The sequence below is a fragment of the Crocodylus siamensis genome, chromosome 7 (genome assembly GCF_052110815.1).
Source record: "Crocodylus siamensis isolate JL-2025a chromosome 7, ASM5211081v1, whole genome shotgun sequence".
Lineage (NCBI taxonomy): Eukaryota > Metazoa > Chordata > Crocodylia > Crocodylidae > Crocodylus > Crocodylus siamensis.
Window position 1 is genome coordinate 42,856,289 of NC_143401.1, and position 26,952 is coordinate 42,883,240.

General features: G+C 41.3%; 1 protein-coding gene across 2 annotated transcripts in view; it reads left to right on the forward strand.

The window, feature by feature from the left end:
• Positions 1-26,952, forward strand: part of GRID1 (glutamate ionotropic receptor delta type subunit 1) — a 1,131,580-nt gene that overhangs the window by 1,077,205 nt on the left and 27,423 nt on the right. Inside the window, exons 13-16 of one of the 2 annotated variants that reach the window (XM_090057114.1) lie at positions 5,007-5,202; positions 22,655-22,821; positions 24,506-24,750; positions 24,981-25,063. In XM_090057114.1, the coding sequence (XP_089913240.1) occupies positions 5,007-5,202; positions 22,655-22,821; positions 24,506-24,750; positions 24,981-25,063 (691 nt within the window). The remainder of the gene's footprint in view (positions 1-5,006; positions 5,203-22,654; positions 22,822-24,505; positions 24,751-24,980; positions 25,064-26,952) is intronic. The other variant, XM_090057113.1, reaches the window with a different exon arrangement.

Genomic DNA, 26,952 nt, shown 5'->3' on the forward strand with positions numbered 1-26,952 from the left:
TCAGTTTTTATTTATCTAAAGCCAAGAAAAGATATACTGGTTTACTTATGTCTCTATATCTTTCTACCTCTAGTTTAGAAGCAACTTATATAACATCAAACAAAGCATTTTGCTATGATAGCTTATTCCAGTTTGACAAATCGAAATTGTCAGCATAGCTGAATCTCTGCTAGGAATTTTGCTGATATAAAAATGTCATGAATGTCAGTAGATACTGTTATATTGGAAAAATGTCTCAGGTGTAGACCTGGCCTAGTACAATTGTAGTGTAGTTATTCTCAAAATATTTGTTCTCATATGCATGGGGCAGAATTCTTTCACCTAGTGGCCAACTAAAGTGAAGTTTGGAACCCAATTACGACTGATGTGTGAGAGAAATTCTAATATCCTTTCTGACTGCATAAGTGCACCCATTATGGGAACAGGAATACCTTCCAGAGATGCGCAGACAGTCTCCCTATTCCTATAACTGGTTCATGCAAATGTTCAGAGGGAGTAATAGGTGGTAATCATTCCTACACTTCAGTTGTGTAACTCAAAACTAAGCAACTCAGAATTAGTTGCAAGCTGCACTTTGGTCATCTACGAGGTAGGATAAAGCAAACCATGGACAGAATTCTAAGACTTAGCAATTAACCCAATCAAATGAAAACAAATTAAACATGCAAACAATAGCTATATGTTAATGGCATGAAAAATAATTGAAGCTCCATAGTAGCTTGTATCACAATCACACAATTGTATTCTATATGGTGTAGCATATGCTAAATTCTTCTGAGCCAATAATTCAGTTTCAAAATATATCAGCCTAAAAACATCTAGATACCTTGTTGTTTTTAATTTACCAAGCAAATATCTGCTTGACACAACTGGTTACAACATAATTACCTGTTATAAAAGCTACAAAATGAATATATATATGAGCAGAATTTTCAATTTATAGATATAATAAGTAAAGAACATTGGCTATTTCTGCTTCACTAATCACACTTAAAGACTGTCCCTTAATGGATTTTAAAATACAATAATTTTGTGGTATGGTTCATGGGGCATATTGCTTTTCTATAGATTGTTTATTCAAATATTTTCAGGCATTTTTTACAAGAAGCATTTTTTTCTTGGGATGGTAAGAGGGTATGAATAACTAGGTTCAAATAACACCTGTTTACAAAAGAAAGTAAATTCTAGACATGGTGACAGAATCTGGCTGTAAAACATGGCCAGAATCTGACATTCAGTTAGAACGAAGATTAGTGAACACTTTCATTATTAATGGAAGTATCTGACCAAACAGGTACTATATTTTAAAGCTTAAAATAAAGAGGTAGGAAACAGTAAATGGCACACTGTCCTGATAGTGTTTCTAACTCCTCTTCCTTTTAGTGTATTTTTTGCCTCAACATAGTCTTACCTCTCCATGGGCAGATTGGTAGGCTGCCTACCTCTCCTGCGAGGAGAATTTTCAGCATCACTTTAAATTCCAGGGCTTCAGTAAAATGCAATTCATTATGTTGAAACAACTGAAATGCTTTGTGTAAATTCCATGGCCTAGATGGTATCATTTCCCTATCATAGGAAAATCTATGAAACAGGAAATAATCATTTTGAAGATAGCTCCAAAGGTATAGCAGAGTAGCTCTGTGCCTGGGGCAACAGTGATGCAGAGGGCAGTGCCAGTTGCCACTGTACTGATTGCTACAGTGCAATCAACTTTCCTCTCACAACAAAGAAGGTGCCTGGGGCTGCTGCCCTAGTCACTACCTCTCATTCATGCCTACTGGGTAGTTCCTACCTAATTATTCAATTTGAGAAGTGGGTTATGGTGTTCCATCACCCATCCAGACCACATCCAAAAATTTTCTCACAGAATAATCTTTTCTGGCTCTGACCCTCACTGATCTACTACTGGGCCCATAGCTTTATATTTATGAAGGAACTGTGCTTCCTAGGACTTGCCTCAGTCATTGTCTTTCTCAGGTTCTGGCAAGTGGATCCTGTGGACTATGCAGGAAAGGAGCCAAGCTCAGGTTGTTTTGCCTCTTCCAGGGAATCTCTGGAAACTCCAAAAGTGGATTAATGGATCCTACAATTTCTGTAGATGTGGCTGAGAGAGGGAGGGAAATTTTATAGCTACCTCACTCACACCATTCAAAAGTAGATTGTCCTTATCCATTACAAGTCTTTCCCCCATTGGTATTAAAGTCATTCTATATTCCTGTCTTTCATAATGCAACAAAGTACTTAAACATATCAATGTAAGACCAGTACAGAATATGTGTTTACAACAGCATTTGAGTATTTTTTCCCAGGGGAAATAATAATAAATGAGGTAGACCAGAGTACAACCTTTATACTAGACCAGAGTTGCATCTAAGCCAGGAGATCAGACTCACATTCTGATTTCTGCATTATGTTCTTTAATACTCAGCAGTTTACAGGTTGTTTATTCTATATGGCATTTACCAATCCAAAGAAATAAGATAGGTTTGGGGTAAACTACTGTAACTGATATAACACCAGGAATTGCCCAGATCCACAAATATCTATTGAATATAGACTGATGCTGGTCCCATATCATTACTTAAAGCTGCTTAACAGCTTAAATTGATATAAGTCCTTAAAGCAATGTAAGAGCTTAAACCACATAAAATGCCAGAAGCAGTTTAAGAGATTGAAGAATTTCATTGGGGTAGATGAAGAATGCCTTGTGAGCAGGTACCCCCTTGAGGGATGTTCCAAGGGGCTGGTATGTGCATGTGTGTGGAAAGGGTGTCACAGATAAGATCAATAGAACCCAAATGTGAGGAAGTGGAAGTAATGTGATATAAGAAAGATATGACCATAAATAGGTATTCTGTTTATAGCATAAACTGATTGAAATCAACATAGCCCCATTTTAATAATCTCAACCACAGAATGCAACAGGTAATATGAAAGTGTTTTTCCTTAAAAAAATAAATGTGTCATAGAAGTGGAAGGGAAAATAGTGAATGTCATTTTTTAAAAATCTGTTGGATACTGAAAGTCATGTAGTTGCGCTATTATCATGTTCTATAAAAAACATTTCCTGCTCGTCTGACCATTAGCAGCACACTGAATAGATATTAATAGAAAAAAGGAAAATTTTATTCTGAATGTTCTGGCTGAAAATAGTGGATTGGCACCATGAGACAGTCATTTATTCATTTTGTAGAGGTTGGCACTGAAATAATTGAGAGCAGTTCTCTATTTAGTCTTAGCTGGAAATTCTTTGTGAGGTTTTGCATTCTTCAGGGTATGTTTTTAGTTACATTACAAGAAAAATAAAAAGCGTGGAAAAAGATTTCTCCTTCTACCCTTCATTAAAACCTAATTACAAAAAAACTACAACCCTTACGGCAGTTAAAGCAAAAAACAAAACAAAACAAAAAACCAGAAAACCTTCCCCTGCAATTAAATATAATTCATGAGAAATTGTTAGAAAGAGTTATTTACTGAATTTATGAATGTTTTAATTTGTACTATATTAAAATTTGCATTGATTGTGCACTAGTTCTTTTGTGTGAATTGTGGGAATGTGATTCTTCTTTAAATATGAGAACTTTGCTTCCATTATTTAAGCATTTTTAAATATTGTTTTAACTTGTAGCATCTTTGGTATAAGTAGCAGATCTTCAATATAGGAAAGAGATGGCAGTAGAGTTTTTTTTCCATCAGGGCCCTGAGCTGTGGATCAACACTTGCAACTTGGTCAAAAATAGCCTGGAATTACTGATCTTCAAAGGGTCTTTGCTAAGGTTTTTCTGTTGTCATTTGCTTTTTGTTCTGTTTTATTCTTATATTATATAATTCACATCAACAAAGGAACTTACAATGTTAGTTGAATGGACATGCAAGTGGATATACATATAAAAGACCTCATTTTAATTGTACTAAAAGATGCTTTACATCTCACTAGGAATGCAAAAAAAATCTTAAAATATTGATAAATTTTATTCTGCATGACTGGAATGTAAGGGTAAAACCATACATTGGATTTCTCCTGGGACAAAGCCTCTTATCCTGGGATTTTACAGGCCTACAAGCCCATTGTCTGAGGTTCAGTACCTGTGGAAATTCAGAGATAATGTTTTTCCTGAGGAGGATCATCACTAATTTAATTGCCATTCATTCCAGAGACAAATTGCATGCTGCTCCCAGGTTTTGACTCAGGTCAATCAAAACTAACTCAAATGTAGTGTCTATTTTTATCCTGAGTGCCCCATATAGCTGAATTCACTTTAGTGCCCATTTCTGTAGCCAGAATGGTATAAGGAATGCATGAAACTAAGCTCTGTGTGTATATGAACATCATGTATTTCACAGGGGAAAAGATTACTGGAATAAAATAAAAATAGAACACATTCTATTTATTTAAAAACAATTTATTGATATGGAGGTAAATTTCATACCAGTAAATCCAGAGTAATTCCAATAAATTCCATAAAGCATCTCATATTTACTCACATCTAAATGAGATCTCAATTGGTAGCTTTGTTTTGTTTCTTCTTGCTTCAATCACATTTTATGGCACTTGACTCTTGAGAGATGTAGTTAGCTGTGTTAGTCTGAAGTCAAGTAGAAGGCAGGGTAGATATGCACCTTATAGACTAACCAAAGTATGCAGATATAGATATAGATAGAGATAGAAATATAGCACAAGATTGCATGGGCTGAACCTCACTTCATCAAATATTGCTTAAGCCCAGACATAATTTTGATACAGTGAGTGCTAAAATGATTGCTATCTCTCCACACAAGCTTCTCACTGAATAAAAGCCTTAGGTATAATTCAGTCTCATGTGATTTCAATGTAGCTGAACTACACTTTGGGTTTCCTTATGATGAAGTAAAGATATATGCATATGAGACAAATTGATAGTACTTTCTTTCTTTCTGAAGACAGCCATAGAAACAGATAATTTAACTAATGAAATGTCTGTATTGTACCACATAACACTAACATTTCACTACTGCTTGAATTTCAGAACATTTCAAGATCTGTCCAAACAAACGGATATATCATATGGTACAGTCAGGGACTCAGCGGTGTATGAATACTTTAAGGCAAAAGGGACAAACCCATTGGAGCAAGATAATACATTTGCTGAATTATGGAGAACAATCAGTAAGAATAATGGGGTGGATAATTGTGTATTGAACCCTTCTGAAGGCATCAGGAAGGTAAGAATAGATTAATAATAAAGATGTTATTTCTCTCTTTCTTCCTCCCTCTATCTCTTCCTTCCTTTAATGAATCTATATTGTTTAAATAGGGTTAATAAATACTATCATTCTGTCTTTGACCAACTATCTCACAGAACTCAGATCACCAATTAAGAAAGATTGCAGTAAGAACTCCAACTTCTAACCCACTTGTTTTTGTCTTTCCCAGAGTCAGTATTAAGACTGAGATTAGGATTTTCCCAAGTATCTAAATGCCATTTTTTAAAGTGACTTTAGAATCTGTCCTTTGGCTTCAATGTGATTTAGACTGATAAAAGCCTTAGGGCCCTGTTACACCTTACACTGTAAGCCAAACCGAGGCTTAGTGTTGTTTGGTTTAGTGGAGCAGTCATACCTGAACGTGAAAAAACATCTTTGACTGTCCTTCACCTGCACAGCTGTGACTTGCCACTAGAGGCTTGGTGAGCAGGGGCAGGACGAGGAGCTAGGCTCACTGCTCCTGCAAATCAGAGTGAGTGCTGCAGCCCCAGAGTGCACTGGTGACTGTGCTGCCTCCTGCAGCTGCCCAAACCAGCTTGGTGCTTGAGCTCTGTGGAGCCTGGACCTTCTTTTCTCTGGAGCCTGCTGCCCCTACCCCAGCCACTAGCTGGTGCTACCTGAGATCCAAAAAGGATCAGGCCTCTCAGAGCTCTGGAGATGCCCAGCCTCTCAAAGCTCTGATAGCGCCCAGCCACATAGGCCATATGTAGCAGGGGGAGGCACAAGGGGGCACATGCCCCCCCGAGATTGGCCACCACCGAAGCCGTCACTGGTTTTTGCGGGTGGTTGCTGCCCCCCCCCACTACTGATGTATCCACCAGTGGCTGCGGGTGGTCCCTACTCACTGCTGCTAACAGTGTGGATAGCTGCTACAGGTGGTCCCTGGTTGCTGCCCACCACTCACCACCTCCCCCTCCCTTTGCTGCTGACACTGCCACAACCACCTGTGGGTGGTCCCTGCTCAGCCCACCCTTGCCACTGATGTCACTATGGCTGTCTGCAGGTGGTCCCCACTCACTGCCACCATGCCCCTGCCACCACACCTGCTGCCACCACTGCCTGCAGGTGGTTGCTACGTCCCCCCAGCCTCCAGAAGCATGCGTCATTCATGACCAGCCATCCACCAGCCCAGCCAGAAGTGGAACAGAGTGGCAAGCTCTGGGGAAAAAAAAAAGGATTGGGCCCCCAGGACCCAGACATATATCCTGGCAGGGCCAAGCAACTGGAGCAGGGTGGAGCTCAGAAGCTGCAGCGTGGCAGCCTGAGACTAGTTTCTGCTCATCCACAGTCTGCTGGGCTGTGTAGAGTCCCGCTGCTAGCTCTGCCTGCCTGGCTTGCCTAACAGGGGCCATGCTAGGCAGGTGCTTGATGCCCCTGTGCCCCTCGTAGCAGCTGGCAGCTCCAAGTATGGAGTGCGGGGTTCAGCACTGTTATAGATTTCATAGGTTTTTAGGGGTGGAAGAGACCTCAGTAGATCATCGAGTCTGACCCTCTGCCCTGGGCAGGAAAGAGCGAAGAAGTTCTTCCTGACGTCCAGTCTAAATCTGCTCTCTGTCAGTTTGTAGCCATTGTTTCTAGTTACCCATAGGAGTGTCCTGGTAAACAGAGTGTGTCCTATTCTTTGCTGCTCGCTCCCTCCCATGCCCCCCGCTGCTTCCGATGAATTTGTAGACAGCCACAAGATCATCTCTCAGCCTCTCTATCTGGGATGGGGATGCACAGAGTGGGTGGGGAGGCTGAACTGTTCATAGCCACCTCTCAAGCCCAGCAGACATGGGAATCTTTAATTGAAGCCCATCCAGCTTTCTATGCATCTCCTTTTTTTCCAGCTATCTCTTTTAAGTGAATATTAGTTGTCAGTGCATTCTTATATAAAGCAATGTCAACTCCAGTCAAAAATAGGGGTTTTCTTTGGTGTTTTTGTTTGCTTTGTTTTGATTTTACGTATGTGGCGGGCATCATAATTTGTCCCCATGTCTGCTTTGTTCCCATCATTTTCACTACAATTACTCTATGCATTTCTAAAATTTGACTCTTTGGTGGCTCGAAACAAAAAGATCAAGTGGAAAAAAATCTGAAAGCTTTTGTGGCATTTTTGTTGCTATGGAAAATTATTCTTTTTAAATAAGAAACAGTTTGTATATCCATAGTAACCATCTCCCATGGTCTCAAGGCACAGCTTTTAAAAACACAGATGAAAATTACACAAAGGATATTCATGTATTGCAAAGCACAGACTGCTGAGAGAGACAAGCAAAGACTTTCTTTAGTTGTAGAGCCATATGAGGAGCATTGATTCAGCTCTATTTTGAGGCATATGGTATCATAAGAGTGATGTTGTAGCCATGATGGTCCAGAAATTTTGAGTCTTACACATTCAAGAGTGTCCTGCGATAGGAATTGCTTTGCCAACACAAATTGGTGATTCATATTGAGCACTATTCTGTCACAGATACTGGTTCAGGATTTCCATAATAATTGGATTGGGCAATATTGCTTCGTAAAGGAAATTTCTCTCTGACTCCAGCTATTCTCGACATTCACCAAGAAACATGCAGCTTTGTGGCTCCTGTAATTAGATAGTAGGTAATTGTAATCTCCCATGCTGTTCACCTGGGCATCAGGTATGGGAGTTCCTCTCTGATTTCGCTGTTGCTTTGGGGAAGAAACAGTTCTGTTAGTAGGGTGACTTTGGTCAGTCCCCCGGGGGTCTCATCTTCCACGTCTTTGATGGAAAAATAATTCTAATTGGGAGGAAAGTGGTTGGTCCCATCCCTCCTGGTGCCTCCCTTTGGTCATTCCAGCTTGTTCTTCCTGCTTGGGGCTTCACCTCCCCTACACCCCACCTAATGCCAACCAAAGATGTTGTCACTTGAACTGTCAGAGTTGGTATACCATACACCTTGGTGCTTTTGCTCTCTAAATTTATGGCAGTAGGATCAGGGCACTGTTTTGGCCTGATTGTTCCCTACCATCCCTTTGCCTTGTTTATGCGTCCTCCTGATCAGGTGTCATCCTGTCTCCTGCCATGTCATTCTCTCTTCGGGCTTGGTACTTGCCGTGGGCCAATCGTGTATGGATCCTTGCCCTACTTGCTCCATCTGGGCTCCAGTCTACATTGTGGTCATCAAATATCCACAGAGACTCCCTTGGTAAGTTCTTGAGCCCTCTCTGCCCCTGGCTTTTTGCACAAAACCTTTCCTGGGGCAGCCACCAGATCCCTGCACTAGGACTAGGTTCCAACTTGCCTCTGGGCCAGTCGGGAACTTCACTTCTAGTCCCCACCTCTTGTCTTCCACCTGGTCTTTTATCCCAGCTCCTGGGGCCTGGCCAAGCAATCAGTCCCGGCACACTACCGTAAAGCATGCCCAACGGGGGAGCTGGTCCCGGCTCCTTCTGGCTTGGGTATTTTTTTTTCTCTTTTCTTTTTCCTTTTTCCTCCACTCACTACGGTTTCACTTTCGCCATGCTCCATTTCCGGTGCGGGGTCCCACTGTCTCTGCTCCTCACCTGACAGAGGTAAGTTTTTACCACAGTAATATAACTGATCACAGTTCTTAATCATATACATTCTTAATTCATTTGTGAATTTCACAAAGCTATTTGTCTGCATAAAATCCTGTGGCAATGAGTTCCACAGCATAATTAGACAATTTAATTTGCTGCCTTTTTAATTTTGAGCATCTGTTTCTGTTTGGAATAGAATGAAATAATGAAGTCCCTCTATAATGTTTATTCTTTAGATGTACACATGGCAAGTCCTCCTCCTTTTTCCCCTTTTCCAAGATAAATGGCCCTAGACTTTTTAATATCCCCCATTGTGGAGGCCCTTGGCGATAACTATTTTCATTGCCTTTTGCTGAACTTTTCTTATTTCTGTTTTATCTCATTGAACAGTAAGGGAATTAAACCATATATACTGTCCAAGATGAGAATGTTATGGATTTATAGAATGCTGTTGTACATTTTTTGTTCTCTCCCAATATCTTTGTTATTTTTAATCTCTTTTGCCTATCAAACCATTTTTAATATGTTGTTGGTACTTCTCAATATTGTTCATGAGATATTAGGACACTTTATTCAAAAGTTCAATGCATGTTGAATAGGTTAAATCATTTTTGTCAATGTGTGTTATTTGTACTTTGTCCTCTCTAAATTCCACATATCACTGGGGCATCCAGTTGCTTTATTTTTTCTTAGGTCCTCACAACACTCCTTCCCTTTTTACAAACACGCAGTTATTTTTTTGTCATTAGAAATATTTCTACCTAATAATTCACACCCAATGGTTTAGAAAAACCTTTCCAAATATTCTAAATTATTATTATTCCAAATTTCTAAATATTAGCTAAATGTTTTTTCTGCTCTTTACTTCCTAGTTCTTAAGCATTTATTACCCATAAGAAGAGTTAATTTAACCTGCCCAGTGTTTCCATAGTTGTGCTAATAATATCTTGCAATGGATTTTATAAAATGTCACATGGAAGCCTACGTAGGTTAGACTTCAATGATGGTTCTCTAGCCATTATTTTTGGAACTCTTTCCCCAAATAGGAAAGGTTAAAATGAAACATTTTACTTTTACAGGAGTCAATTTGATTTCCCTTCCTCTTATACTAACTTAGGTACATTATTATTTTATCCTAATTAATATTCTGAACTGATGTACTCTGTACCAAAGTAAAGGTCATTTCTCTATATTTTCTTGAAACAGCTTAAAAAGGGATACCATCTTACCAGTTCTCTGGTCTGATGGTATAGTGGCCATTTTAATGATGTGACATTTTGAGACGATGAATGTGTTATTTGTTTGTCATTTAAGATCCCTTTCTTCTTTTTTCCTTTATCATAAGGAATGATGTAACGAAATTTCTTGTTACTTCTCTGCATCATCCATAATTGTCTCCTTTTTATTTCAAGAGTCTAATAGAATCACTGAATCACTCATAGCCTTCTATTCAAAGAAGAAATGTGGCTGGTTTTCGTTTACTCAAATTTTATATTAAACTGCTTACCTATCAGTCAGAGCACTTGTTTCATTCTGTCAGCTTTTTTTTGGCAAACTTTGAGCTAGAGTGGCTATGTTTTTGTCCTACAAAACAAAATGAAATTAAATTAAAAATATTAAAGGTTTCATAGTTTCATAGATGTAGGGTCAGAAGGCACCTAAGTAGATCATCAAGTCCGACTCCCTGCCCTGGGCAGGAATGAATACTGGGCTTATATGACCCTTGGTAGGTTTGAGCCCATATGTTCCCAGCTAAGTAATTAGCAACCTTCCTCTTAAAGACCCTTAAGGTAAGACCCAACACCACTTCCCTTGGAAATTGGTTCCAGATCCTAGCTGCCCTGACTGTGAAGTAGTGCCTTCAAATGTCCAGCCTGAACCTACTGTCAAACAACTTATGGTCGTTATTCCTTGTTACTTCAGCAGGTGCTTGGGGGAACAGGGTCTCTCCCATTCCCCACTGGTCCTCACTGGTAAGTTTATAGATGGTCACCAGGTCCCCTCTCAGCCTTCTCTTGTGAAGTCTGAACAGGTTCAGGTCCCATAGCCTCTGCTCGTAGGGTCTATCCTGCTGTCCCTGGATCTTGGGAGTGGCCCTCCTCTGGACCCTCTTGATGCAGGCCACATCCCTCCTAAAGTGTGGCACCCAGAACTGGATGCAGTACTCCAACAGTGGCCTGACCAGTGTCGCATAGAGGAGAAAGATTACCTCCTTGGCCCTGCTCATGATCCATCTGTGAATGCATGACAAGGTGTGATTAGCTTTACTGACCGTATCCTCACATTGGCAGCCCATGTTCATTTTGGAATCAATAATGACTCCAAGAGCCCTTTCTGTCACTGTGTTTATGAGAAGGGAGTTCTATATAGGTATGCTTCTGGCTCTTACTGCCCAAGTGCAGTACCCTTCACTTGTCAGTACAGAATCCCATCTATTCTCATTTGCCCACCCCTGTAACCTGTCCAGGTCCAGTTGTATCCTGTCCCTCCCTTCTAGTGTCCCCACCTCACCCAAAATCTTGGTTTCATCAGGGAATATGAACACAGTGCTTTTCACCCCCTCGTCCAAGTTGCTGATAAAAAAATTGAACGGTATGGGCCCAAGGACCGAGCCCAAGGAGACTCCACTGCCCACATCCCTCCAGGTTGAATATGACCCATCTACCACCACTCTCTGGGTGAGGCCCCTCAGCCAATTTGCCATCCATCTGACTGTGTAGGTATCAATGCCACAGTTGCCTAGCTTTTTAATTAGAATGGGGTGGGAGACAGTGTCAAAGGCATTCCTGAAGTCCAGAAAGACTAAATTCACCATGACATCTGCATCCAATGATTTTGTGACCTGATCATGGAAGGCAATCAGGTTGGTCTGACAGGATCTGCGCCTAATGAACCTATGCTGGTTGCCCCTGAGCATCATCCCCCCTGCTGGTCCTTAATAGATGTGCTCCTGGATAATTTTCTCAAAGAGCTTCCCCAGGATCAAAGTAAGATTAATGGGCCTATAGTTAGTTTATTTCATTGTGTTTTAATGTACAGTCTGAGAGAGAGAGAGTCAGTGTGTGTGTGTCTATGTATGTGTGTGTATGTATATATTAAGAGTCTAATCAGAGTCACAAAGGGAATAAAGGGAATAAAGTCATAAAGGGAATAATATATTTGGACAAAATTCCAACCACAGGTTCCAAAGTAAGTTAAGATATTCAAAGCTGTACTCCAAACTTCATTCTTTATGCAAATAACTTCTGTCCTGTATCTCCTGGTGTAGTGCCCCAGGTTGATGCTGTGAGTGTGCTCCTGCTGCGTGATCAGGATCCCCCAACTCACCTGCCATAACTTGATGGAAAATGTAAAGGGTTCAGTGGTGTTCCTTCCCCCTTTGACCCAAAGACAGGATACTAATGGGTGTGCCATGGTGGTCCTAGGGGCTCCGCCTCCCTACACTCCATCCACTTGCCAGCCATGTGGGTCTTCATGCCACCACCCCAACTAAGCCAACCATGAGGCCTGAAATGCTGACTTCAGGGTGCAAATAGAATGCATTGGTCAATCCCCTGAGAGAGAATCCCGTCTTGGAGCCCCTAATGCTCCTGAGCCAGGATTTTCCCATTCCTGGCCAGGTGCCAGTTGCTGCCTCTGCTCCTCTGCCACGGCAGGGTCATTGGGATCATTCTGACTGGAACGCCAGGAGCTGGGGCAGGCAGTGTGGCCATGGGGGGGTGGTGAGTAGGAAGGGATTGAGGAGCTCATGACAGAGCCCCCCATGCACCATGGGACAGTAGGGGGCAGTGCAGGATTTTTTTCCCCAAAGAGACGGGAGGTGGGGCGGGGTGGGGCTGGGAGAGAGGGCAGGGGATGGGACCTGTGTAATTTGGAGATTTAGCTGATTCAGCAGCAGCCAAATCTCTGAATTAGATTTGGCTGAATTGATTTGAGACAGTGATTTGAATCACCAAATCGAACCACTGTCCCTCAAATTGGCCTAATCTAAATCCAAAGTGAATACAAGTCACTTTGCACAGGCCTAAGGATGGATAGAGATAGAGAGATGGATAGATAGGATGGATATAAATACAGACATAGATAGACAGATGTATATGTAGACAGACAGATAGATACATTTTATATATAAAGTTCTATTAACAGAAGTTAACAGGACTTTTTTAAACCTTTCAAAATGGTTGCTAGAGTTTTGGGTAAAGGTCCAGGTTAATTTTTCTTTCATCTTATTTTTCACACATTCCTAATGAAAAACATGTGAAACATAACTTAATCATATATATGTTCACTGTAGATTTCATTATCTATATCTAAATCTGTATCTGTATCTGTATATTTGTATGGGTGTATGTGTGTTTTCCCAGGACTTTATTGTGCAATTTAAATCTCTTTAAATTGAACAAATGATACTGCCTGTCTGTCACATCTCATATTGACATGCATTTGAAGCATGCTGAATTTAGAGACAGCCAAATATATCTCACAAGGAAGTTTATAAATAAAGCAATATAAAAACTAAGAAGAGGGAATATTTCCTCTTTAGAGGAAAAGTATTTTGTAAGTAGAGGAAACTTCAGAAAACAAATTGTCCCCAATCTTATCTCCTCCAGGATTTCTGGAGGTTGAGGAGTGTCCATAATTAAAGTTTGAAACAGGGATGTTCACACAGTTCACAGCCCATGAAGCCATATCATATGCCCTGTGGGTCTTCCTACATGTCTAAAAACTTGGTAGTGTGGAAGTAGTGACAACATTACATGTAGCACCCCTGCTGCCAAATTTCAGACCCATGGGGAATCCCAGTCTCACAGGTTGGATGATGTGGCCCTGCACGCTAGATTGCCCTGGCATATGGTGGGTTGGGTACACAGTAGGATCCGGTGTGTGGGATCAAGCTGGTGAGTGGCTAGGTCCAGCAAGTGAGACTGAGGTGTGCATGGTGACAGACTTGTGGACCTACCTCATGCTGGATCTCACCTGTTGACTAGTCCCATACTACTTCCATGGCCAGCAGGACAGGAAGGTTAAGGCCCACTGATTAAAAATTCAGACTCCTGAGAAAACTAATGCTGTTCAGTTTTGATAACACCGGGTAGAATTTGTTGTCACAAAAAATGTAATTGATCCACAAAGACCCAGTAGACTCTATTTACGTGTTTCACAATCTCAGAAGGTTACTAAGAATAGCAATATAAATAAGAGAAAGACAGAAAACAGAAGGCTCCTTGCTACCTACCTCAGATATTCAGGGCAAGAAGTTTATTTTTTTAGGAAATTGCAGGGATCCAGGGCATACTAGAGGCCATAGCAACATGAATCTTCTTCTGAAACTGCTTTGTAATTGAAATTGAATGCTGAAGGAAGATTATGTTTCCCCATGTATCCATGGGATAGGTAGGACATAGGCTATAAATATTAGCTGTCTTTCCTTCCCTGTTGACTGGAATTGCCTGCAGAACCCTCTTCAGAGGTAGATGTGAAAATCAGAAGAGAAAAAATAGAAAACCAAAAGAAAGAAAGGTTTTCTCAATCTTCATTGTCACTGTCTTGTTTTTTGCCTTTCTTTCTGACTAAATTGTGTGGTTAATAATAAATGATACTTTCTTCTGCCCAGGCATCTAGATGCATATAAATATTTTTTTTCTCTAAAGAGGAGATATTCCTTCTTCTTAGTTTTTGCATTGCTTTATTTATAAACTTTCTTGTGACCAAATATTTGGCTGTGTCTAAATTCAGTATGCTTCAAATCCATGTTAATATGAGGTGTGACAGACAAGTAGAATCAGTTTTTCAATTTAAAGATATTTCAGAACCACACCATTGTATATGGCAAAACAAGTGTGTGAACAACTATACAGTATGGACATACACATATGAAAATATGTTGTCATAAGCACCAGTAGGAATGGTAATAAAAGAGTCATGTTGTCCCAAATCAGGTGGTATGGTTCTTCTTCTGAAGTTAGTTCTGCTGCCACCTCTTGAGGTACATCAACAGGTTCTGCTGGTGCAGATCAGTAATCCTTTCATAAGTGTTTTCTGTTCCTCCTGTAGACATTACTGCTTGGGCATTTTACCATATCGGAACATGGCTTATCCCTTTTTGCCATAAAAGATATTGGTATCCAACCTGTACTTGTTTACTTCCTTACTTTCTCCCCCTCTCATAGAGGTGGCAGGAATGCAGCAGTTCAGTCATAATGGTCCTTTTGGCACCTTTAAAGGTTCTGCAAAACCTTTGGGAGGCATTCAATAGTAGTCTAGCAGTTAGCACTGTTACTGTAGCAGGGAGGGTAGTGTGCAAAATTCTCCCCATCAGAAGCGGCACTGGAGCATATTCAAGATTGGTAATAGTTGAGTTTCTCAGATTGAGTAAAATCATATATAGATCAGACCTGTCCTGCAAAGTCTTCTTAAATATTGGCTTGATGGTTTGAATTGTGTGTTGAACCTGACAATTGGATTGTGTGTATCCTGAGCTAGAATGGGTGATGGTTATGCTCCAATCAGTCAGAAATTGTTTCATCATGTGACTTGCAAATGGCAAATGATCACAGGCAATTTCTTTAGGTATGCCATGGCAAGCAAACACAGACTTCATTTTTGGCCACTACTATGCCAGCTGTCTTGTCTGGCAAGTGCAAAACTTCAGGGTACTTGGAGTAGTAGTCAACTATGATCAAATATGACTGTCCTCATAGGTCAAAAATTTCTGCTGCCAGTTTTAGCCAAGGCAAGTCTGCACTCTCATGTGAGATCATGGGCTCTTTTTGAACACTGGGTTGAAGCTCTTGACAAGGGGTGTGGGGCAGGACACCTTTAGTGCCTGCCACTTTAAGAGCAGCAAACAGGCAGCAGCCAGATGCCTGATGAAGACAGCCATTTTGGCCCAGGGATAAAAACTTGACTGTGTTTTGCTGCAAGAAGGAAGGAGGAAACATCAGGCTGAGAGGGTGCTCCAGCCAAAGTCAGGAGGTAAAGTCAGGGACTATGGGGAGGAGGTGGCTAAGACTTAAAACTGCACCCTGCCAGAGAAGGATGTACTAGTGGGGCTCCTAGTGGCATGGGAGCCCCCAGGAAATGCCAGGCCAGTTACGCAGTGAAAAGTGGGTTGGGAGGCCTTAATAACCCCAGCCCCACCCTGGTAGTGTTCTAGCAAGCAGGGGGAGCCCAGGGCTCAGTTAAGGAGCCCTGAGGAAGAGCTCAGGATGGAGGATGATCTGGGGATGAACCCAGGTGGCAGAGGAAAGCCTGGGGGCATGAGTCAGACCCTGTGCGAGAGGGGCCAGGAGTAGAGAGACCCTGTGTGAGAAGTGTGATGAACATAGCGTCTTGTGAGTGTGGGTGAGTGAGGAGGCTCAGTGCAGCCATAGTGGTCTGGTGAGGGGCTAGGAGCAAAATAGGGCTACAGTTGTACAACTGCTCAGTCAATGCTCAGGTGAGGGTAGTGGGAGATACTCAACAGACTGCACTGGGTCTGACTGAGGTGAGGAGAGCTAAGCCCCAAGTTGCATGAGGCCAGGTGGCATGAGTGGGGCCCCTAAGAGAGGGCAGTATGAAAGAGGCTGGGTGAGAGCCAGAAGAGTGAGTGGGACCCTGGTGAGAAAGGGGTGTCATGTGAGTGGCCCTCTCAGGGCTGTAGGAAAGAGCTACAACTGTGTGCCCAGTTTGCCAGAGAAGTAACACCAGAAAGACATCTACAAGGCATGGGACCTGTGTTGAGGTGGTTGGAGTGGGTATAGGCCCTCGTCAGCAGCTCAAGAAATGGGTAGCCTCCCCTTTTAGTAACAACTCTCATATTTTTCCATCAAGATGTGACAGATGAGTGAAGTGGGCGGTTACCCCAGGAACAAGGCAGCCAGTGAAGATCTGATGAGGAGGCCACCCTCTTACAGGGAGCAATCTGCAATCCATAGCTTAATGTGGTTATTCATCTTGGGCCAATACATGATTTGTCGAGCTTGCGCTTTTGACTTTCTTTGTCTTGATGGGGCAAGTGAAGCAATGTCAACATGTTGGTCCTTGCACTACGTGGAATGATTATCTTTGGCCCAATCATGAGCAAATCATCCTGAATCTGGATTTGGTCTCTGAGAGGCCAGTAAGGCTTCAGTTTAGGTCTAACTTGTTTTTGCCTGCTTGGCCACCCATTACGATGCTGAACTCTAAGGGCTTGTAGTTTCTTGTCAGAATTCATGTGATTCTGTAACTGCTGGAGCAACTGGTCACTGAGTGGCTGTGTTTCAGACAGACTGTGAATCACCTTTTTTGAGTGTAAAAGATCAGGATCAGGGGGAGGAACAAATGATATGGCTCTAGAAAGCATGTTAGCCACTAACATGTCTTTGCCTTTGATATACAGAATCTGGTTGTCATATTTCTGGTGTTACAACAGCATCCTCTGTAGTTGTGCTGGAGCCTTTCCTATGGGCTTTGTGAAGATCACTTCCAGGGGTTTGTGGTCCGACTGGACCGTTATCTGGGCGCCATATACATTTTGGTGGAACTTCATCATGGAGAAGACAATTACCAGAAGTTCTTTTTCAATCTGTGCATAATTTCTCTCAGTTTGTGTTAGAGCCCTCAAAGCATATGCATTTGGTTGCTTCTGCTGAAACACATGCTTCTAAGCCATCTTTGGACATGTCAGTTTGGATCTTCAGCTGCTTTCCTGGGTTGAAGTACTCGAGCACAGGTGCTGTTGTGATGGTTTGCTTGAGCTTATCCAGGGCTGCCTGATGTTCAAGTTCCCATTGCCAGATAACATCATTCCTGGGAAGCACTCTAAGTGGGGCTGTCAGGCTCGACTCATGTGGATCATATTGCACCAAGTACTGACGGGCTCTGAGAGTCTCTGAAGGCCTTTTTTGTCTTTTGGAGGGGGCATCCTGTAGATGGCTTCCATTTTGTCATCATCTGGTTTGACGCCATCTTTTGAGAAGATACAGCCATGTACCTAATGCTGTCAACTAAAAACTGTATTTTGTCCTTATTAAACTTTACTCCTTTCAGATGTGTTCTCTCCAGGACTTGTTTCAGGATAGTATCATGTTCCTCTTTGGTAGCTGCTGCAATGACCATGTCATCTGTGATTATGTAGAGTCCTGGAATGTTACCAAAGTACTCATGATTCTTCTGTTGGAATGTTTCACTAGCCAACTTAATATCAAAGGAAGGCGATTGAAATGGTACTGTCCCCGTGGAATGTTAAAGGTACACAACTCTGCTGATTCCATGTCCAGTTTGACTTGCCAGTAGCCATCCTTTTCATCAAGAATGGTGAACAGCTTTTTATCTGACAAGTTAATTTGAACATCCCCTACACTGGCATTGAAAAGTGCTGCCTCAACACTGCCTTGTTGAGGTCTCGTGAGTCTAGGCAAAGTTATAACTAACCATCCTTCTTATGTGTGATCACAAGGCTATTGACCCAGGGTGCGGGCTTAGTCACTTTCATAACGATTCTCATATCTTCCAGCATTGTGAGGGCAGTATTCAATTGCTTAGGGTTGCAAAGGGAATTTTTCTACACCCATGTGCAACTGGTGGTACCACCAGGTCAATATAGATGTGGTGGGTACTGGGAAATTGTCCCAAGCCTTTGAAAACATAAGGATATAGTTTGAGAAGGTCTACCTTGGTTCTTTGTATTGTCTGGGCCATTTTATGGACTCTTCTACTTCCGAGCTCTGTAACAAAATCATCTATGCCTGCGGCTGCATTGTATCTAAATTGCCAGAACTGATATCTTTCAAAGGGTTTTTTTCTGGGTTTACAATAGTTCTTGAACAGCAACAGCAACAGCAAGCACCTCCATGAGTTGTTTGTTCTTAGGGTCTGCAAACATACCTTGCGTGTTATTGTAAATTTCTAGGGCCTTATCCCTAATACAGTGAAGCATGACTGCAATTTTATAATACTCTGCCTCTTTCTCCCCATTTGCGACTACACAGTATAATCAAAGCTTCTGTTTTTATCTCCTCCAATTCTCCACAAGATTTTCAGTGAAGGACAATGCTGGTGGAGGTTTGAAATGCTCCAATGTTTTTGTCTTTTTTGGAATGACAACTGTAACCCCCTTACTCAGGCTGCTGGTAACTCCACCGAGAGACAGGTCACTTCTGACACCATATAGTGCTTGCTGTATGCCATAGGGTTCCAGGGATGGGTACTCACTTAGACCTCCATACCTTTGGGGTTCTGTCCTCACGTCAGCATTCAGCAGAGACCAGTGGGGTGGTAAACAGCTTCATCTGTATTAGGAACTTAATTCATCAGCTCTCCCACACATAGCTTGCAGGGAGAACAACAACAACCCACCACCAAGAAAACCACACCCATGGGGCATTGTGCTGAGAGGCTGGGTCATCCTACTTCTGGGCCCTTAAAGATACATTACATATACCACAGACACAACCAGTGCCAGAGATTGGGCTGTGTAGCAGGGCACTAAGGTGCCTGCTACTTTTGGAGTACTAATGAATGAGCCTGGGTGCAGGTTGCTAGGGCAACCAGAGGGAGCCAATGACCCATACCTGTTAGCAGCCAGCTGACCAGAAGGGGCAGGGCCTGGTTCCTATATAAGTCGCAGGCTGAGGACAGGCAGGCAATTCCCTGCTGGCAGCCAAGGGGCAAGGAGCTCTGCCTGAGTGAGAAAAGAGAAGAGACCTGAATGCACAAACAGCTTGATATGGGTGAGGGATGGAGCACCCTTGGGGTGGCTCAAGTGATGTTTTAGCCAAGCGGCATGAATTGATGTTGGGCTGTTGTAACTGGTAGCTTGGGTGAGGCTATAAGGGGATGGAGGAGGCCTCACAGGGGGTCCACGGCAATGTGGGGACCCCGGCACCAGAGATGGCACAGTATTGGGGGTGCACTGACCTCAAACGCGAGAGAAGTTGCTGCATTGGGGGTGTGCCAACCCGAGCATCAAAGAAGGCACAGCATTGGGGGTGAACCAACCCGAGTGCCAGGGAGGATGCAACATTGAGGTGTGCTGACCCCGAGCCCCAGAGAGGGGGCAGTAAGAAGCCCAGAGAGGGGGCAGTGATTTTATGAGTGCCTGCGAGGTGCAGTGCAAGACAAGGCTGTGGAAAGCCAGAGTGCCTGCTAGGCGCAGTGCGAGACAAGGACTGCGGAGAGCCCGAGGCCAGGGAGGTGCAGTGCAAGACAGGGCTGCTGAGAGCCCTAACGCCAGGGAGGTGCAGTGCAAGACAGGGCTGCAGTGAGCCAAAGCGTCAGTGAGGCACAGTGCAAGACAAGGCTGTGGAAAGCCTGGGCACCTGCAAGGTGCAGTGCGAGACAAGGCTGTGAAGAACCCGAGCACCAGAGAGGCGCAGAGCGAGACAAGGTTGTGGGGAACCTGAATGCCAGTGAGGTGCAGAATGAGACAGGGCTTCAGAGAGCTCGAGTTACAGAAAGAGTGTGAGACCAAATAACGTCTGTTACATCAGCGAGGCTTGGGGAGTGGTAAAGGGGTGGCTGGATCCACGCATAGCCCATAAGGCTGGGGTGCACAGAAACCCCATTACAGAAATGGGGCCAGTGTACAGGAGGAAAACCGTGTCCAGGGAGTCGAAAAGGCAGCCTCTCTAGTATATACTTGACATCAAAGATATGGCGGGTGAGAATTGAGGGTGTTTTGTAGACTGACTAGACATGGGGCGTCAGGGGAGATCACGGTGACCCCTAGGATGGCGTCCTGTTACAGGCAGAAACCAGCAGGCAGACAAGCTTATTGCTAACACTAGTGGGCTATGAGTTATTGATTAATACCCATTTGCAAAACCACATCTGTGTTTCCATCAGTATATGTTACCAACTGATTTTAAGTCAGGTAACCCATACTTTGCAGTGCTTTGCTTATTGTGCTTGTAACTGTCTTATTGTAGAAAGATGATGGTGGCTTTCCTGGATATTACATGGAGTAAATATTTATCCCCCATCTGTTTTCCATTTGCACCAAAATTCCCCTTTTTGCCTTCCCAGTTCAGGCAGATGTGCATGAAGTGTCAGCCATGGTAATATATTGAGGATACTGAGATTTTATTATGGCAGTGGAATGCCTAAAATGAACTAGTTTTCTCAGAGTGGTTTTTTTTTTAATTCATATGATACATTGTTTAATATTTCATTTTTGATTTTGGCAACAGGATTTGGTTTTGTTTCAATGAAGAGTCATATCTAAGTGTTTCTGTAGCGCCTGTGCTGTATTTCAGACTACAGTGTTTTGTACTAATATAGCAACAGTCATCTGAAAATGTCTCAGACATGTAATAGAAATTACTTATGTTTGCCTGGGCTTTCGGGCATTGGGACTCCTTCTCAGCTTTCTGCAAAATATAGCAAGTAACCAACCACTTTTTTGTGTTAAATCCAAAAGCAAAGGGGCTTCAGGGTGTTTTGTTTACCTTGGCACCAAAAAGGTTGGACATTGTAGGACTTGGGTCACTGTGAGTCCAAATAGGGACGTTCATTTCTTTTCTTTACTTTTCTTTTCTTTTCTTTTCTTGCCTGGGTACTATCCATGGGAGGACCACTCACACGTTTTTGGATGATTGTCATGTTTGGACACCTGTCAAGTTCAGAGTGATGTGGTTGTTTATAGTCAGATGCTGAAGTGACATGTGTTTAAATAAATATCTGTGTGAGTCTCCAGCAGGTAGCAAATGATACCATGCAACATCTGAGGGAATCTTATAGAATTTTAGTTCAATCCAAAGCAGAACATACATGGAGAATGAAAACAACCTGAAGAAATAGCTAATTCTGCATCAGAACTGAGGCTGTTGTTTTGACAGAGCTTGAGGATAACTTTTTAAACAAATGTATGATGACATACAGTAGCTCAGCTTCTTGCCTTGTCTGTCTTAGCTGATGATAAACACAAATGAAAAAAGAGTCTTCGAAGTCTGGATCTATGATTACTCATTTATTTGCATTAGATTCTCCAGCCCATCTGTTCCACTGTGCTGTATATGTTCACTAGAGACTTAAAAACATATTACTTAAATACGTTAGGAAACCAAAGATTACTTTAACCAAGCTTTTTATTGAATTCCCATTCAGAGATGTTTCTTACATCTTATGATAAGTAAGGTGATTTACATTTATCTGGTGTGCTGCACACAGGCACTAGTTTGAATCCCAATTAAGGCTGACATTTCAGAACAACTGCCGGGGTATATACTAAAATAAGTCAATATTGGTCCCAAATAGAGCAAGTGGGAGACTTTGGTGCCTCTTCCTTTCCTGCCTAACATTGCAGAACTAGAGTAGTTCTTTTCCTTGGCTTCCTTTATTTATTTATTCATTTGGGGAGAACTGTGATGCTGTTGTTTTGTGACTGACAGAAAATACCATTTAGTATTTGTATCGGCCAGGCTGTGTAAATGTGGAGAACTGGTCAAATTAAAATATGCTTACTAATCAGTGTTCCTTAGGGAAACAACATCTAGTACTATCACTTAAGGTGATGGCTTTGATTCATTATTAATTGTTAGCATTATCTATTATTTAAAGACTTATCCAAGGCTTACCCTTGACCCTGTCATACATACAAAGTCATGGAGCAAGGCTACTACCCTATGGGATCTCATTTAAAAAGTGGGAGACTTCTGGGCTGGATGTGAAGTAAAGGAAGCAATGCCAGGAACATTAGAACAGTCCTAATGTGTTGTAGGCTACATTTTGTTACAAACTAATGAAATGCCATTACTGGGTAATGGAAATCTCAACACTTCTTTGAGACTATCTTAAGTCATAGACGTACTGTATACACTGAGCTTTATTTATGGTGCATTTACAGGCAAAGAAAGGCATGGAAATCTCAACACTTCTTTGAGACTATCTTAAGTCATAGACGTACTGTATACACTGAGCTTTATTTATGATGCATTTACAGGCAAAGAAAGGCAACTATGCTTTTTTGTGGGATGTAACAGTGGTGGAGTATGCAGCTCTGACGGATGATGACTGTTCTGTGACCGTCATTGGAAACAGCATCAGTAGCAAAGGCTATGGAATAGCACTTCAGCATGGCAGCCCCTACAGAGATCTCTTTTCCCAAAGGTAAAACAAAACCATGCTTGTTCCACATTATTCTTCTCTGAAACAACTCTCACACAGCTCAGGTGAACTTTAGCAACGCCTGTTTTTAAAGTGAATATCTGCCATTCAAGGTTCTTTTTTTTTTTCCCCTTAAATTTTTTTCTGTAATAGACTAAATCAGAGAATGGGGAACATTCTCAACCCAGCAATTGCTGTTTGTGTTCTCATAGAGTGAGTAGGAGGGGGTCAGTCCTGGTATTATGTATACTATCCATTAAGTGTCAGTGCTGGTTATAATTTCCAGAATACTGGGCAAATTGGGAGAGTGACTGAGTTTTTCTCAGTAACAATCTATTTTCCAGACTGCTCCTGAGGCCATGAAACAATATGCTGTCTCAGATGTGGGGCTTATGATAAAACAGTTCAGACTTTAGACTCTAGGGCCTACAAGTCAGAAACACAATAATGCTTGTTATGCATCATAGTACATTAGGTGAATGATAGTCACTCAGTGCTTATATAAGTTCAGTGAGGGTATTGTTCTTCTGTGTCTGTCAAGTTCAGTGATCCCAGTAGCGAGTGGTCTATCAAAGCCATTTAAAATATAGATATATATTTTTCCTTTATGCTTAAACAAATGTGCACAATGTAAGGGATATACATAGTCTTAGAAAGTGGCTGAGTACAAAGCTACAAGCAGGAGGCTAAGGCAGGCTGGCTGTCTATGTGGATTATTATTAAATGAGTTTTTTATTACAAGTGGTAAACCACCAGCTGTGATGAGCTTAGATTTTCATGCTAACCAGACACAAAGCTGTCTCCCAAGGAAAGGTTGTTAGGAAACAGTAAACCCAGATCCAAAATGAATCATTCATGGAGGGATGGGGCACTTCACAAAGGGGAAACAATGATTAATTAGCAATTGTTAACATACTAATCTGAGCATAAAATAACATCATTATAGTAAAGTCTTTCTAAATGAATGATATTTGCTATAGTGCAAAGCAGAAGTAAATGAACCTATAGTTGCTTAAGTAGTTTTGTAGTCAGTACTGTGAAGGAATGGTAACAGTGCACAGAACTGCAGGACCATATCAATGCAAATAGTATATTTCATGAACGGGGTCCAAAGCACTAATTAACTAATGCAATGTCTTGTAAATCAGAACAATAGTGGGTCACATTTATGTGGGGTGGTCTTTACTTAGGGCAGTTTTGAAAATCATTTTGTTTTTAAAGCTGACCACTGAAGGCTTGCTGCTGCAGTGAGATACTACTGAATAAATGCTTGGGTCTACAAGATAGATTTATCCTCAAATTCTTCCGCATTTTTAGGAACACATATATTTGTCTTAAAGGATTCAGTGTTAGTTCTGTTCCTTAAAGAAAGTTATCCTTCTAAAAATGGTCCTCTTCCAACTGTGCTCATGCTCACAGCAAATGAATGAGGGTTTATTTTTTTTTAAATCAGAAAGCATATTTCATTAAATGTAGACATAGATAGAGTGATGAGGTCCTGGAATTGTAGAACTCTACCTGTCCAACTGGAGAATTTCTGTCTTGAAGATAGAAGGCTCTTGAATAACACAGAAACCCTGAAGAATGGTCATTGGTGTTTTAGGATTCCATGACTACAGAGATGTTAATAGACACACAGGTTACAGAAAGCCCTCGAAATAATATTTGTGTTTCATATTTTCTACAGGATCTTAGAATTACAAGAGAGTGGAGATTTGGATGTTCTCAAACAGAAATGGTGGCCACGAATGGGACGCTGTGACCTGAACAGTCATATCAATGCACAAACAGATGGGAAGGCATTGAAGCTTCACAGTTTTGCAGGAGTCTTCTGCATTTTAGCAGTAGGCCTTCTTCTTGCATGCTTGGTGGCAGCACTGGAGTTGTGGTGGAATAGCAATCGTTGTCATCAAGAAACACCAAAAGAGGTCCATAACTTTTATTCTTATCACAATTAAAACTAGAGAATATAAAAGAAAGTGAGAACAAATTGAAATGGTGGGTTTTTAGCTGCTCTCACAAATAAATCCACTCTATCAGCAGTACTACATTTTTGTATAGAATTTTATAGAGTTTTTAAAATGTGATTTTCATGCTTATGGAAGGTACCAAACTGACATCCCCAGAGAGTAAAGTCCTCTATTTATTTATAGAGCACCTACAGCATGGACAGCAGCAGTGCAAACTTCCCCACATTGCCCCACCAATGTGCCTCAACCTTGACCTGAAGAGACTACATATAGGAGTAAGAGTAGTTCAGACCTCATGTCCTTGGCCTCTCTGCCAGGACTGGCAACAAAGATAAAAACTGACACCAAAAGTGGTACTACTTTTATGATTAGGAATTTTGTCCAACCGTCATTGAGAAGCAGCTCATTCTACATAGGCCCCACAACTGCCATCAGATGATAACAGTATTTGGTCACAAAACAATTTAGGCCAAATTTGAACTGGTGACCTTAGCAAATTCTTTATTCTATTACTATTTCAAACAGCCACCTAGCTGCCCATGCTGTTGAACTGCTTTCTCTATTTTTCAAATCATTTGCTTTGTTTCTAAAAATAAGCATCTCTAACTGCCTTACATATAAAATATTTTACTTAGAAAAGTCTATTTGAAATTAATTGTTTACAAAGTTTTTTGTACAAAGTACAATGTAATAATTAGTAACACTGTCATAGACTAATCAGTCCATAGGCAGTTATCTTGTATGAAGCTTATTTCCATTTATATCAATTAAAATACTTAACAAACTAACCTCCGGTAATGTTTGAAACCTTGCAATACTTTAGATTTTTTCATCTTAAGTTTGTTACAAGAAAATAACAGCAGCAGGCAGCACTGCAGCTGGAAACAGTCATAGCCCATGAATTCTAATTTTTATTTCTAGGGTTGCCATAAGTATTAAAGTACGTATGTATGATATATAAGCAACTCTGGCAAGTGGGATCTGAAATATACATTACAGTCTGTAATGTTATGAAATACTTATCAGTAAGATTCCATTCCTCTGAATTCCTACTTCACCATTATTAATTTACCCATGAAGTCTTCTGTGATAAACATCTATATCATGCTTCTGGGTCAACCCATGAACTCACTTGAACACGGTCCTCAGTGTATATTGCTGAAAAGGAAAACTTTTTCACTTACCTAGCACAGCATTATGAAAGTATTCACAGTGAAAACATAGGTGAAAATAACCTTGCTTGGAAGCACAGATGCATGTAATTGTACATGTAGATCTGGTGCAAGCCTTTTGCCTTTTCCCCTGCTATCTTGTAGACCTCATTCCCACTACATCTGTGGTAGTACACTCCCTTATAACTTTGCTTAGCATGCCCCTATCCTGTAAAAATCTAAGTATATTTGTATCACTTTGCTTTGGAGACAGGATCAGGGATGGAAGGGGTAGTTGTCTGTAATCTTTTAATATTGTTTTGTGTTCACAAGCATTAGCCATGGCTGGGTATGATGTATTCTGGTGTGTATTCGCCTCTCAATAGTCAGGGAGTCACAAGCATAAATCTTGTAAATTGAGATGAGAATATGCCAAAAGTTAGAGTTAAACATAGAAATAGTAACATCAGTTTTAGATAACTTCAGTCTGTTTTCTTTCAAGTTGTTTTGATTTATATTTTATTTCTATTTACATCTCTGGGGGAAGGGTCTATTTATATCATCTTTAATATTTTAATTCTTTCTTTCCACTTTCTTTTATTTCTTTCTCTTTCTGGATATTTAACCAGAATTCTTACATACTCATTCCCCCTGTCTGTCTTGACATAGTTTGAAATATATTTAGTATTTCTCACTGTTCTAAATGATAGCTTCCATAGCTTTCTGGCTTTTGAATGTTTGGTCCCACTAACAATTGTAAAACAACAACAACAAGACAAATATATACTATTATTGTACTCCAGCAAGATTGCTTACCTGTGTGTATGTTAATAAGTGTTTGCACATTTCAGTGGAAGCCATATCCAGTGTCAGGTAAACAAGATAAATTAAAGGTAAGCAAGACAAATAACAGGTCAAGAAAAGATTGATGATTGTTCAGAAGAAGAACAAATTTGCGTAGATTTCTAGAAGTAGGCATTCTGTTTGGGCGAGGAAGTTCTATATGTACCAAT